At 48.9% G+C, this 14,790-nt stretch overlaps 1 protein-coding gene across 1 annotated transcript in view; it reads left to right on the top strand.

The window, feature by feature from the left end:
* Positions 1 to 1,027: 1,027 nt before the first annotated feature.
* The window catches only part of LOC121536025, a gene marked incomplete at its 5' end in the record, with an annotated part of 55,588 nt that continues 41,825 nt past the window's right edge, over positions 1,028 to 14,790 (top strand). The window contains 3 exons of the mRNA XM_045217367.1: positions 1,028 to 1,145; positions 10,678 to 10,823; positions 10,959 to 11,349. Coding sequence (XP_045073302.1) covers positions 1,028 to 1,145; positions 10,678 to 10,823; positions 10,959 to 11,349 — 655 coding nt within the window. The remainder of the gene's footprint in view (positions 1,146 to 10,677; positions 10,824 to 10,958; positions 11,350 to 14,790) is intronic.

Raw genomic sequence — 14,790 nt, 5'->3', positions numbered from 1 at the left:
CCTCCTATTCCTGCCCGGGCACTGGACCGACACTTACTCGATCGTCACTCATGTCACGGCCCCGTCTTGACGATGGGTCTGTCCAACCATCAAAAACTATCCAGTTTCACCTGCTCCCCCTCTCCAGACCTTCCCCCCTCATCCTGGTTCCCCTCCTCCATGTGCAACCCTCAGCTCGACTGGGTACCCGGGTATTCTCCACCCTCCTGCTTGCTGCCTTTCTCTCCCCCCCTCGGCCAAGTCCTACTCTCCCACCTTCCCATGTCCCAGAATGCTACCATGGTCTCAGAGAAGTGTTTACAACAAACCACATCTCTCTCCTCCTCACCCACTGTGCCCTCGCACCTCCTCCCCTGATCCTCCCCCTCTTTATTCGTTGTCTGCTCCTGAAAAGGTCCATGAGGACTACATCCATGACTCGCCTCTTCCACGAGTTGATCCGTTCATCTTCACTTTGGTTTGCTGCCTTCTTCTTTGTGGGGAAGAGGACGGATCTCTTCGCCCCTGCATCTAGGACTCATCCATCACAGTAAAAGTTACCCTCTCCCTCTGCTCACCTCTGCTTTTGAGTTGCTCCAGGGACCACTGTTCTTTTTACCAAGTTGGATCTCAAAGCAGCTTACTAGTGCGGATCCGGGGGGGGATGAATGGAAGACCGCATTCAATACACCAACACCTCTTGCCTTTTGGCCTCACCCAATCCTGCTGTGTTCCGGCCTAGTAATATTACTGCGGGGACATGTTAAACAAGTTTGTCTTCGTTTTACCTATACCCACTGTCTACCCCCCATTCCATCCTTCATCTCTTCTGGATTCCCTCTACGCCAAAGGCAGAGGGGAGGTGTGAGTTTCACGTCAAAACAGATAGTTCTGGGTACTGAAGTGGCAGAGGAAGTATCCAGAAATGGATCCTGCCAAAGTATCAGCAGTCCTCTGGCCAGTTCAGCAGAAGAAGCTGCAACGTTTCTCAGATTTTTACTTCTATAGATTTAACCTCATTCCGTTTCCCCTCTCCTGCTCTAACCAGCACCAACCCTCCTTCACCTGGACCCCAGCAGCCCGACAAGGCCTTCCAGTACCCTCAAGGTAAGGTTTCGCCTCCGGCTCCCATCCTCCAGATGCCTGACGTGGACCGGCAATTCATTGTCAGAGGTGAATCGCCTCGGATGTGGGAGAATTTGGTGCTTATTTCTCAGTGGGCTGCGGAGTATCATGTGCCTTTTCTCCGTCGGTTGTCCCCCTCTATCATCCGAACCGCTGCTGTTGAAGCTTGCCTTGGAGGAGTGCTCACCTGGCTGGGGGGTTCCACCATTCCATTTCTCGTTTGGATGCCGTTCATAATTACATCCCCCGTCCAAGCGGTTAACTCTCCGGCAGTCCCCCATGTCCTGTTCTTCACCAGGTTTTAATTTCACTCTGTCATACCGGCCTGGATCACCCAACACCAAGCCAGACGCCCTCTCCGTCATTCCCAAAGGATACAACCACTCCAAGATCATTATTCTGCCAATTCATCATGTAGCAGCTCCTACCTGGGCTGTTGAGGAAGTGCTGGAAGCTCTCCATTAACCCCGTCCCCACTTCCCATACCCCTTTTTTCCCCAAAATTAAAGTCTCCGGTCGTTCAGTGAGACTGATCTCTCCGCCTGACTTGTCACCCTGCTCCACCCCACTTACAACCTCACTACTTGCCCGAGGTTCTGTGCCCCTGCAGAAAGGATTCCCTGCATTCGTCCATTCCTGCCTCCCCATCTCAACCAACACCGGTGAAATTCTCCTGCCCCGTTGCTGCAGCCCTGCCCCTGTGCCCCAGAGCTGTCCCTGGTCTCACATACTTCTTTTGTCCGGCTTGCCCCCTTCAAGAGGCAAACCGTCATTCTCACCATAGTTGGCCGATTCAGCAAGATGCACACTTCATTTCCCCTCCCCAGACTCCCAGCCCCGGGGGCCGCCCCAGGTGGTCCTGAACCACGATCTTCCATCCCGACTGCAAAGGATTTCTCTACCCGTGTCCACAATTCTCCTCCGCTTTTTGGAAGGAGTTCTGTCACCTGCTGGGACCCCTGATCCAGTCTGACTTCCGATTCCATCCCCAATCAATGGGCAGAAGTCAGGCGGGCCAATCAGAGGGCTCGAGAAGGCACTGCGTTGCATACTTCACGCAACCCCCACTCCCTGAGTCGCAGCAATTGACATGGGTGGAGTACCACACAATTCTCTACCTGCTCTGCCATCGTATTCCCCCTTTCCAATGTGTTTATGGATACCAGCCTCCTCTATTTGCCAGTCAGGAAAGGGGAGGTTACTGCCCCATCTGCACTTGCGTTTGCCGCGTCGATGTCGCCGCACCTGGTCACAGGCCCAGGCCACCTTCTCCAGATCCGTTGCCAGCTACACTCCGGGCCAACCTCGAAATCCTACTCCCCACCTACCATGTTGGTCAATTGTGGTTGTCGATCAAGGACCCTCCCTCAGGGTGGATAAGATTGGCACCTCGGTTCATTGCCCATTCCCTATCATAAGAGTGATTAAGCCCAACTGCTGTCGGCTCCAACTGCCTAATTCCATGGTCCACTTTCCATGTGTCTAAAGATTAAGCCCGTTCATGAGAGTCCGCTGGTCCCTGCTGCGCCTTGTCCTCCTCCTCCACGGCTCAAATCTGTGGTCTATTTACCCTCCCCCGCCTCACTTCGGTCAGACGGAGGGTAGGGGTCTCATACCTCATTGACTGGGAGGGCTATGACTGGGGAAGGACCTGGGTGCCCAGCTAGTCGGATTGTGGATAAACTCTCATCCCCCTTCCACCACCCGCATCCTATCACCTGCAATCCGTGCCGCCCCAATACCTCCTGCCGCTCTTGTCCTGTGCCTGATCCTGTCTCGACCTCATCCCATCTCCCACCCGCCCCTCCGGCTTCCTCCCGAGGATGAGGCGTTCGCTCGGTGTTCGGAGGAGTTCTAGCCCTCCTCCGGCTCGCCTCCTCCCGCCGCGTGGTGTTGCTCTTGGACTTCTGGGCATTCCCTTGGGTGTTCTGTCATAGCCCTCTCACTCCACCGGGTTACCACCTTAATTGTTCCCCTACCCTCTGCTCATCTCTCTCTCTCTACTCAACCTATGAGCTCCCACCTGTCCCTGCTCTGCTGCGGCTCTAATTACTCTGCCACTCCTACATTACCCACTAACCTCTCCCATATTTAAAGTCCTCTCTCAAGCTCTCCCTTTGTCCGATCGTCTGCAAGCTCACACCCGGAACCTGTGTGCTCACGCTTCTAGCTCACCCCTTGTTTTGTGACCCCGACCTGCCTGATTCTTGGATACTCTTCTGCCCTAGGAAAACCAACCTGCTTTCTGCCATTACACTCCTACTACTCTTCGACCCCGTAACTCCTCAGCCAGCCTTCTGCCTTGTTTCAATATTTATTTCCCTTAACTGTAACTTCTGCCTTGTTTCATCACCCCGTTGTCTGTGTTTCCTCCCCCCAGAGACTTCTGGACCACCAACAGTCTTCGACCACCGCTGCCACTGGGGGCCCACAACCCACACCTTGGCCGAAGGATAACCCCTAGACTTCCACTCCCTACTTCCCTTCTCCTTAAGTTTTAATAAACTTTCATAGTGTGGCCGTTAATTGTGGTCCTCTCTTGTCGTCTTCTAACGTGACATGATTGGCTCCAACGCGTTAAGGCGAAATAAATTCCACTAATTAACTTTCCCTCCAGAAAATACATCACTCAGTTCCCCTACCACACGCTATCGTAATGCACTGGTCACCAATTGATCAGCGGTCGATCTTTAAGCCATTCCTAATCGATCCACCAAACATTTCTGCAGAAAAAGCCAACTATCCTTTTTGTATTAGTATTCTCCCAGTTGACGAAGGACCCTTGATTCAGCGCCCTGCGCGCCAGGTAGGCAAAGTGTTCCCCAATATACACTTTTCTTTGTCTGAGAAAATACAAACTCCACTACCCGGCGAACTGGAGATCTGTGCTAAAATCAAGAGTGGGCCTACTGCTCAAATGTGTCTACAGCTAACAGAAAAGTTTGATACTAGCCTACATGAGATTTCATATTAAAACCATGTACCAAACTGTCAAAGAATACTGCAAATAGCTGTTAAAGTTTTTATTCCTTTTTTCTATTACAAAATTCCCTTATCTCCTTAATCTGCTATGTTAAACAACTGCAGTAATGGCTGCCATTTTGGTTGTCAACAGTCTTGTGGCTATTGTAGTCTTTTGACAACAGGGATCTCTGATACTGTAGAGAAGCGAAACCTCATCCCTCATTTATACGGATCGGAGCGGGGCCACTCGAGTGGTCTACTTATTGCCCCCAGCCACGTGGGAGTGGCTGCCCCAAGGGCAAGACATCTCACCTTGGCTATCTTTTTCTGGATAGGCGGGCGAGGCGGGAGGAACCAGTGAGCTCACGCGAGCGTGCTCATGCTCACCACTCTTTACTAAAGTTGTACCGAGGTGTATGGATGCACAGATGCTCCCCTCTCCTCACCTCTCACCTCAGTAACGTCACCTTAGGCTTCCACCTTTTATTATGACCGTGTCAGTACATGCTCCAGGCTAGGGCTACTCTGAATGCAGCAGAAAATGTAAGTCAACATGTTTTATAAACGTATCAGGTTAAGATATGTTTGACGGCAGGTAGGCTATTCCTTATTCAAATTGGGGAAGACTTTAGGGACTCAACGTCGTAACAATTGCTATTCCTCTCAGGTAATTTGAACAGGTACAAAATTTTCGTCGAATGGCCCAGGATCTCACTTTTGACAGATTGTAAGGATGTTCACAAAGGGATTTTATTGTTAGCATACATGAAATTGTCAAATGTTAACATATTTTGTTACTACTTGCAAAACAAACACTACAGGCAAACTATCTGGCAGTTCCAGGTAGTCTTTTTTTTGCAGTTGCGCTGCGAGAGTCTGATTGGCTAATATAATAATATGTCACATTAATGGGTTTCCTGACATGATGCATCTTCTCCAGGCGGTGTGTGAGATGTGATAATGTTCTTCGTATGCAGAAAAAGACGATCTGGAACGCCATCTTTCTCTCGATATAGCTGCCTAACCCCCTCACATTCAAATCTGGACCAGAGCCAGTTCCACTGCTTTTTAAAAATGTGATTCCTCTCCTAATCAGGGACTGGTTTAGACCTGGGTGTAACGATCCCGGCAGTCTGAGTCGGGTCCGGTCTGTGTACTAGTTTTTCTGCCTCGTGATCTCCAGTTTCCCGAGGGTTCTGGAACGCTCCCTGCCTGGTTGCCGGGCAACGCTTGCTAGGCGGGGAGCTCTCTTGTTTTCCCACCCGCATCCCATCAGCAATCTGCACACCTGGTCCTGATCATCACCCTTCTTAGGCTCTGGCCTAACATCCATTCCCCTGCCGGATTCGGTTAGCATGAACAGTAGGTTTACAGAGTATCAGTCTTAGAGCTTCTAGCGTTAGTTTTGTTGTTTTGCACCTTGTTGGTTTGTTGTTTACTTACCTCCGTTTTGTTCCATCTGCAGTCACTCGTCCGGAACCTTCATCCAACCTCTGCCTGGTGGTCGGGCGGCTGCCGAGCCACGATTGGATCAACCACTGCACCCCCAACAACTAATCAACGCCGCCCGCTCTCAAAGTTTCTCTGGATTATTCAGCATCACTCTTGACTTTGTAAATAAACACTCACCTTCGCTTTTCAACTTACCTTGTCCTGGTCTGCTTCTGGGTTCTGGCTTTGTAACTCGTGGCAGAACGATCCGAGTAATGTAACCCAGCGGACCTGGACTCTGTTCCGTCATGCCATTACCCATCAGGAGAAGATGTTGGGCCATCATAGCACGGAGCTACAGGAGATCACGTTGGCAGTTCGGAACCTTTCTACCATCTGACGGAGGTCCAGAACCAGCGCAAGTTTCCGATGGAGGATCCACTACGGTTTCGCCACATCTCGCCTGCCGCGTCTGGAGCTGTGTCCTTCCGTGAGCCCAAGGTTCCGACGCTTGGATAAATATGGGGGAGGGGGAGCTGGGAAGATGCCGTTCTTTTCCTTATGCGGTGTGGGTTAGTGTTTGAAGTCTTACAGCCCTACTCTTATGCTACAGACAAGGCTAGGATAGCCTTTGTGATTGAGTTGCTGCGTGGTCGAGCGCTGGAGTGGGCTTCAGCCGTTTAACTGACAAGACCCCTGCATGGCTTCATACCAGGGGTTCACGGCCGGGATGAGGAAGCTCTTCGACCATTCCGTCCGAGGGAGGGACGCGCTAGTGCGCCTGTTTCGCTTCACCAAGGAACTCGCAGCGTGGCCGACTTAGTGATCGGTTCAAGACGTTGGCTGTGGAGAGTGGGTGGAATGAGGAGTCTCTGCAAGCGGCCTTTTACCAGGGTCCTATCGGAGCAGCTCAAGGATGAGTTGATCTCCTATCCGGAGCCTAGTGACCTGGACAGCTTGGTAGCCTTGTCTGTCGGGTGAATAATCGAGTCCGAGAGCCGAAGGAGGAGAAGCAATGGGTCCGTCCAATCGATCAGCTTCTCAGGTTCCAGTCGGGTCGGGATTGGACCAGAATACGTCGATCATCGTCCACCACACAGGATTAGTGGAGAGGTCCTGTCTCCCGATTCTGAACCAATGCAAGTAGGGCGGCACGGGTTAATTCCAGGAGGAACGCCAACTCAGACGTAGGGACTAACTGTTGCCTCTACTGTGGTGGTTCGGGACATTACCTCGCCACCTGTTCCCGGCGGTCGTCAAACTGCGCGGCTCGCTAAAGTTGGGAGGACTTTTAGCGAGCCAGTTTCACCTCTCTCAATACCTCTGTCGAACCCGTTTCCGCTACCCTTGTGAACAGGAATCAGAGCTTAGCGATTAACGCTTTTATCCGATTCAGGTGCCGATGGAAGCTTTCTCGATGCCGAAGTTGGTGGAACAGCTGGGGCTTTCCAAGGAGCAATTGCCGGAAGCCATTAGGCGACCACTCTGAACGGCAGTAGTCTGCCACGTATCACGATGGGAGGACTGAACCGGTTAAGATGCTGTTGTCGGGGAATCATTCGGAGATGATTTCATTCTTCATTCTGCCGTCTTCCCATGTTCCTCTGGTCCTTGGATACCCCTGGCTGAAGGAACACAATCCACGTTCGATTGGGTGACGGGCAAGGTAACGAGTTGGAGCCTTGATTGTCATGCTAACTGTCTCAAGACTGCCTGTCCCCATTCGGTTCCCAGTCAGGTGATTGAGGCTAAACCCCCAGATTTGTCCCTGGTTCCCGAGACATATCACGATTTGGGGAAGTGTTCAGTAAGCAGAAGGCTCTGTCACTCCCTCCCCCACTCGACCATATGATTGTGCCATCAACCTGTTCCCTGGAGTGTCTACCCCAAGGGAAGGTTATACAGTATCTCCCGCCCTGAACGTGAGGCTTTGGAGACCTACATCAAGGAGTCCCTAGCTGCTGGTCTCGTTGGTCCCTCGTCATCACCCCTGGGGGTCAGGATTCTTCTTTGTGGGTAAGAAGGATGGCTCTCTTCGACCGTGTATTGATTATCGGGGTTGGAATGACATCACGGTCAAGAACAAGTATCCCCTGCCCTTGATGAGTTTCTGCCTTCGACTCCTTACAGGGTGCTACGGTGTTCACCAAGCTAGACCTACGCAGCGTATCACATGGTCCGGATCAGAGAGGGAGACGAGTGGTTGACGGGTTTCAATACACCGATGGGTCACTGAGTATCAGGTGATGCCGTTTGGACTGACCAATGCTCCAGCGGTATTCCAGAGTATGGTGAACGTCCTGAGAGATATGATCGGTCTCTTTGTGTTTGTTTACCTGGATGACATTCTGATCTTCTCGAAGGAACCTTCCGACCACGTCCAGCATGTCCGGCAGGTTCTGCAGCGATTGTTGGAGAATCGCCTGTTCGTGAAGGCCGAGAAGTGCGAGTTTCACGCCCACACGACATCCTTTCTCGGGTACATCATCTCCAGGGGAGAGATTAGGATGGACCAGGAGAAGGGTTAGAGCGGTTCTGGAATGGGCCCAGCCCGATGCACGAGATTGCAGCTCCAGAGATTTTTGGGGTTTGCGAATTTCTACCGGATTCATCCGGGATTACAGCCGTGTGGCTGCTCCGTTAACTGCCTTGACTTCCAGTATCAGGAGCTTCAAGTGGAATCCGAGGCGGATTCGAGCGTTTCTGGATTTGAAGAGGCGATTCACCAACGCACCGATTCTCTCTCAACCGGACACGGCCCGTCAGTTCGTCGTTGAAGTGGACGCGTCTGATGTGGGAGTTGGCGCCATCCTGTGTAGCGATGCTCCACGGACAGTTAAACTCCATCCCTGCGCCTACTACTCTCGTCGCCTTTCGCCTCGGAGAGGAATTACGATGTGGGTAACCGGGAGCTTCTCGCGGTGAAACTTGCCTTGGAGGAGTGGCGCCACTGGTTGGAGGCGGAGCAACCGTTTATTGTCTGGACTGACCACAAGAATCTTGCTTACGTCAATCGGCTAGGCGTCTCAACTCCCGTCCAGGCCAGGTGGTCGTTGTTTTTCGGACGATTCAATTTTTTCCCTGACGTTCCGACCTGGATCTAAGAACGGCAAGGCGGACGCCTTGTCTCGGATGTTCTCCAAGACGGAGGAGAGTGGGGTCCAAGACCGAGACAATTCTCCCCCGGAACTGCGTCGTGGGAGCTGTTAGGTGGAAGATTGAGGAGGAGGTGATGGCGGCCCCTTCGGACGCAGCCCGGTCCCGGTAACGGTCCACCGGTCGGTTGTTTGTAGCCTGAGTCGGTTCGTCCTGCGGTCCTCAAATGGTCCCACGCCAGCAAGATGGCTTGTCACCCTGGCGTGGCTCGAGACGATGGCGTTTCTTCGCAGAACGTTTTTGTTGGCCTGCCATGGCCGAGGATACTCGGGGGTTATGTTGCTGCCTGTCCAGTGTGTGCGCAGAATAAGAGTACCAATCGGCCCAGCTCTGGACTACTTCACCCCCTTCCCTATTCCCCCGCGACCATGGTCGCATCTGGCCCTGGACTTTGTCACTGGGTTGCCCGCTTCTGAGGGGGAACACGGTCGTTCTGACTATCGTGGACAGATTCAGCAAGTTCGCCACTTTGTGCCAATTGCCAACGGCTTCCCTCTGCCTCGGAGACGTCCGAGATCCTGGGTTAGGGGGAGTCAGGGTCCACGGTTTGCCCAGTGATATCAAGTTTCCGACCGTGGCCCCTCAGTTTACCTCTGCTGTCTGGAAGTCCTTCTGTTTGGCCATTGGAGCTACAGTCAGTCTCACATCTGGTTTTCACCCCCAATCTAATGGTCAGGCGGAGAGAGCCAACCAGAAGATGGAATCCACGCTACGCTGCCTGGCCTCTTCCAACCCCACCTCCTGGGTCTCTCAGTTGCCTTGGGTTGAGTATGCCCACAATACTCTCCCCTACATCTGCCACTGGGATGTCTCTTTCCAGTGCCTGTATGGCTACCAACCTCCCTTGTTCCCTTCTCAGGAGAAGGAGCTCTCAGTGCCTTCTGTTCAGGCCCATATTGTCGTTGCCACCGGACCTGGCATCGGGCCAGAAAGGCACTCCTTAGAGTTTCGGACCGGTATCAGCTCCAGGCGAATCGGTCGCGGATCCCCGCTCCCACCTATACCATCGGAGATAGGGTCTGGTTGGCCACACGGGATCTTCCCTTTACGGACTGAGTCTAGGAAGTTGTTACCGAAGTTCATTGGTCCGTTTGTGGTGGAGAAGGTGATCAATCCGGTGGCAGTTCGACTCAAACTCCCGAGGACGGCTCAGAGTCCATCCCACCTTTCATGTCTCCTGCCTCAAGCCTGTTTTCCTCAGTCCTCTGTTGCCTCCTCCGCCTCCTCCTCCTCCTCCTCGGATGATCGGAGGTGGTCCTGCCTACACGGTGCGACGCATCATGGATTCCAGACGGCGGGGCCGGGGTTTCCAGTATCTCGTGGACTGGGAGGGGTATGGTCCTGAAGAGAGGAGTTGGATTCCGCGGCGACAGATCCCAGATGCTGACCTCATTCGTGACTTCTACCGCCTCCATCCTGGCGCTCCGGGAGTCCGCCCCGGTGGCGTTCGTCGGAGGGGTACTGCAACGATCCCGGCAGTCTGAGTCGGGTCCGGTCTGTGTACTAGTTTTTCTGCTCGTGATCTCCAGTTTCCCGAGGGTTCTGGAACGCTCCTGCCTGGGCGGCGGGCGAGCTACCCTCTTGTTTTCCGCACCTGCATCCCATCAGCAATCTGCACACCTGGTCCTGATCATCACCCTTCTTAGGCTCTGGCTAACATCCATTCCCTGCCGGATCGTTAGCCATGAACAGTAGGTTTACCAGAGTATCAGTCTTAGAGCTTCTAGCGTTAGTTTTGTTGTTTTGCACCTTGTTGGTTTGTTGTTTACTTACCTCCGTTTTGTTCCATCTGCAGTCACTCGTCCGGAACCTTCATCCAACCTCTGCCTGGTGGTCGGCTGCCGAGCCATGATTGGATCAACCACTGCACCCCCAACAACTAATCAACGCCCGCCTTCGCTCTGTTCCCTGGATTATTCAGCATCACTCTTGACTTTGTAAATAAACACTCACCTTCAAGTTTCACTTACCTTGTCCTGGTCTGCTTCTGGGTTCTGGCTTTGTAACTCGTGACACCTGCAGAGGGACTGTAGGGTACGGCAGGCGGCGACCGCTGTGTCCAAAAACGTTCCTGGCGTTCCTACTCCCCCTAGTGGTGATTGCAGGAGCTACGCCCTCTTCGGCATCAGTCTGAGCCAGAGGAGGAAGAGGGGGGAGGAAGGACAGCGGTAGTAGACTCACCGGGCGTTGATTGTTACCAACGTGGAACGTAGAGAGTCAAAACCCAACACAAACATCAAAAGCTCCACCCCCAATCCAAAATGTTCCACCCCTACTTCCCCCTCTGTCCAATTGTCTTCCAGACGGACCGAGCCCGGCCTATCCCGTGGCTTCACCAAAATGGTGACGTCGGTCATCGCGGCATTCGCCCTCTGCTGGGCGCCCTATCACGTGTTCTGCCTCATCGAGGTCGCCGCCCAATACTGGCAGCTCCAGGTCGCGTTGGTGGAGGTGGGGTTGCCCATGGCGACATTCTTTGCCTTCCTGAACCCGGTGTACGTGTTCAGCTGTCCCAACTTCTGCGTCCGGATCAGACAGAGTCTGGGGGAGCTGATGGAGGGACTGGTCGAGGAGGGAGGGATGGGGGGGAGCAGGGGAGGGGGTGCTGGAGTTGAGTATCAGGAAGGGGAGGAGGAGAATGGGGGTGAACTCACTGTCGTCACCAAACTGTCTGGGGACTCCGGGGTCTCCGGGGTCTGTTGTTGGCAGCACCAAGTCACTAAGTCAAATTCTGGGAATGTTTAATGTTCTTGGCTAATAAAGTGATTGTGATGTCATCACCCCCCAGAGAGCAATAGATGCAGAAAACTATGACATGTCACATCCCAGACCTGTAGTCTAAGAACACTTTCAGTTCAAACAACTGACCCTTTAATCACATTTCAGCACGATTGGTTTTGATGAATTAAATATATGATCCTCTTTAGGGGGGGGGTACCTTTAGGTATCAAAACTATTATGTACTTTTTTTGGGATAAAGTATTGAAATTGGCCTTCACTACTAAAGCCCTTAGAAACATAAGTCAAAAAATAAACCATAATGAATAAGGTTTTGAAGTGTCCGTCCCTATATCTGAGAGATATTAGACAGCTCAGGAAATTATATAATAATAATAATAATATGCCATTTAGCAGACGCTTTTATCCAAAGCGACTTACAGTCATGCGTGCATACATTTTTGTGTATGGGTGGTCCCGGGGATCGAACCCACTACCTTGGCGTTACAAGCGCCGTGCTCTACCAGCTGAGCTACAGAGGACCATATATTACCCACATTTAACCATTTTCTGGACACTAAAGTACTTCCATTCATTTTTTAAATGGGTTACATTCAGACGAGTCTTGAGGCTTGTGGGTGTTGTAGAGCAAAACAACAGACATGTATGTACGTGTTCATGAGTCTCAGCTTTCGATGGGTTTGTATTAGTTTGTAACCCAATAGAAAACCTGTGGTTTGAATTGAAGAAGGCAGTCCATAAGAGCAGATGAAGGATACCAAGGTTAAGGAACAATTTTTAATTGAGGAATGGTCTAAGATCCTTCCCAATATGTGTTTTCCAATCACATAAAACATTTTTGAAAAAGTCTGTGTCATTATCCTCGGAAGGGGACGGTGCTTGTTAAACAAATTCTCTTTCTCTGAGCAATTGTATTAGTATAACAAATGTTGAGCATACAATATAGCTCAATATTAGTATGAGTTATTTCACAAAGTCTTTATCAAGGACAATAATTCTGTCCCCACTGTATGTGGGTGAGTGAACTTATTTGAATGAAATTATTTAATATGATTTAATACATGATATTAATAACTTTATTATGACATTATTAATCTTATTACATTAACGTAACTTATGTTAACCTGTGGTTTTAACCTTAGAGTCTGCCCAGGGCTGGGTTTCTACTAAGTTAACATATGGAATTGTTTTAAGATGATCATACAAAGGATCATTTTGTTATTTGAGTTGGATTTTTAGGACCCTTGTAGGCATCAAAAATATAAAATAAAGTATTTGATGAAACATACAATTTGGCCTTCCTGCTATTAGCCAATAGAAACACATTGGATAACAGATTCATCAAAGATTCATCAAAAGTAAATATGCTTTGTAGTGTCTGTTCTATATCTGAGAGATATAAGACAGCTCAGGAAATTATATATATATGTATATATATTTATATATATATATATATATTACCCACATTTAACCATTTTCTGGGCAGTAAAGTACTTCCATTCATTTTTTAAATGGGTTACATTCAGACGAGTCTTGAGGCTTGTGGGGGTTGTAGAGCAAAACAACAGACATGTATGTACGTGTTCATGAGTCTCAGCTTTCGATGGGTTTGTATTAGTTTGTAACCCCATAGAAAACCTGTGCTTTGAATTGAAGGGGGCAGTCCATAAGAGCAGATGAAGGATACCAAGGTAAAGGAAATATTTTTTATGGAGGAATGGTCGAAGATCCCTCCCAATATGTGTTTTCCAATCTCATAAAACATTTTAGAAAAAGTCTGTGTCATTATCCTTGCAAGGGGAGGGTACTAAGGTATTGAAAACAGAGGATCCAATAATGTTGACCCTTCTCTTTTAGATTTGTTTTATTACTTGTTAAACAAAATATTTTTCTCTGAGCAATTGTATTAGTATAACAAATGTTGAGCATACAATATAGCTCAATATTTGCATGAGTTATTTCACAAAGTCTTTATCAAGGGCAATAATTCTGTCCCCACTGTATGTGGGTGAGTCAACTTATTTGAATGACATTATTTAATATGATTTAATACATTATATTAATAAAGTGTGCTCCGTTTGAAGTAGAAATAGAAAATAAACTTTACTACATTAAACAAAATGTTTAATCATTTTGAGAATATAGGAAATAGGTTGACTGATATGTTGAACAACAGTAGTCATGGTTGACTTGGTTGTCAACAGCCTTCTGGACGTTGTAGTATTTTCACCTTAGAAAAACAGGAATCCCTAAAGTTGTCCCAGGTGAGGCAGGCCGAATACGAGGAAAGGGCAATGCTGCTGTAGCTGAACTAAATAGACTGGAACAACCTCCATGATTTACAAGAAATCACCTGACTGACTAGAAAGGGAAAACCATTTCAAATTCCTTATATTAACCAAAATAGATGGCACCATTGTCTTGTTTTTATTTATTTATGGATAGCCAGAGGCACATTCCAACACTCAGACATAATTTACAAACAAAGCTTTTGTGTTTAGTGAGTTGCATGATCAGAGGCAGTAGGGATGACCAGATATATTCTCTTGATGACCATTTTTCCTGTCCTTCTAAGAATTCAAAATGTAAAGAGTACTTTTGGGTGTCAGGGAAACAGTATGGAGTAAAAAGTACATTATTTTCTTTAGGAATGTAGAGAAGTAAAAGTAAAAATTGTCAAATATATAAATAGTAAAGTAAATTAAATGTACACAAAAAAACGACTTAAGTATTACTTTAAAGTATTTTTACTTAAGTACTTTACACCACTGAGCAGTTGCTTTCGGGTCTATAATTATAATTACACATACGCGAGACTCATGACAATCAAATTAGAACCGACCCGGATTCAAGGGTAAACTACAGAATTTCTGACCCGGGTTCGGGTGGACCCTTGAAGACTTCTAGTTGTTATGAATGATACTGAAACACTCATAATGGTGTTATCACTGGTTTCTTTAAGATGTATACCCCTTCATATAAAGGGTGTGTGTGTGACCGCATGTGTGTACAGTTCAATGTGTGGTTGTGAGTGTGTGTTTGTATATGCGTACATGTGCATGTGTGTGTGTGCTTCCAATTGGTGGAGGGTGGTTTGTGCATCAAAATGAGGGAAATAGTGCATCAAAACATTGACTTTGGTATGTTATTACATGATCAGTTGACATTATTACATTATTCATCAAAAACATTGTTACTCACCTGATAACATAATTACCACCAGATAACGTAATAACTTTATTATGACATTATTAATCTTATTACATTAACGTAACTTATGTTAACCGGTGGTTTTAACCTTAGAGTCTGCCCGGGGCTGGGTTTCTACTAAGTTAACATATGGAATTGTTTTAAGATGATCATACTTTATTTATATTTATATACAAAGGATCATTT

Source organism: Coregonus clupeaformis, unplaced genomic scaffold (genome assembly GCF_020615455.1).
Source record: "Coregonus clupeaformis isolate EN_2021a unplaced genomic scaffold, ASM2061545v1 scaf1033, whole genome shotgun sequence".
Taxonomy (NCBI): domain Eukaryota; kingdom Metazoa; phylum Chordata; class Actinopteri; order Salmoniformes; family Salmonidae; genus Coregonus; species Coregonus clupeaformis.
This window is presented reverse-complemented; position numbering and strand designations above follow the sequence as displayed.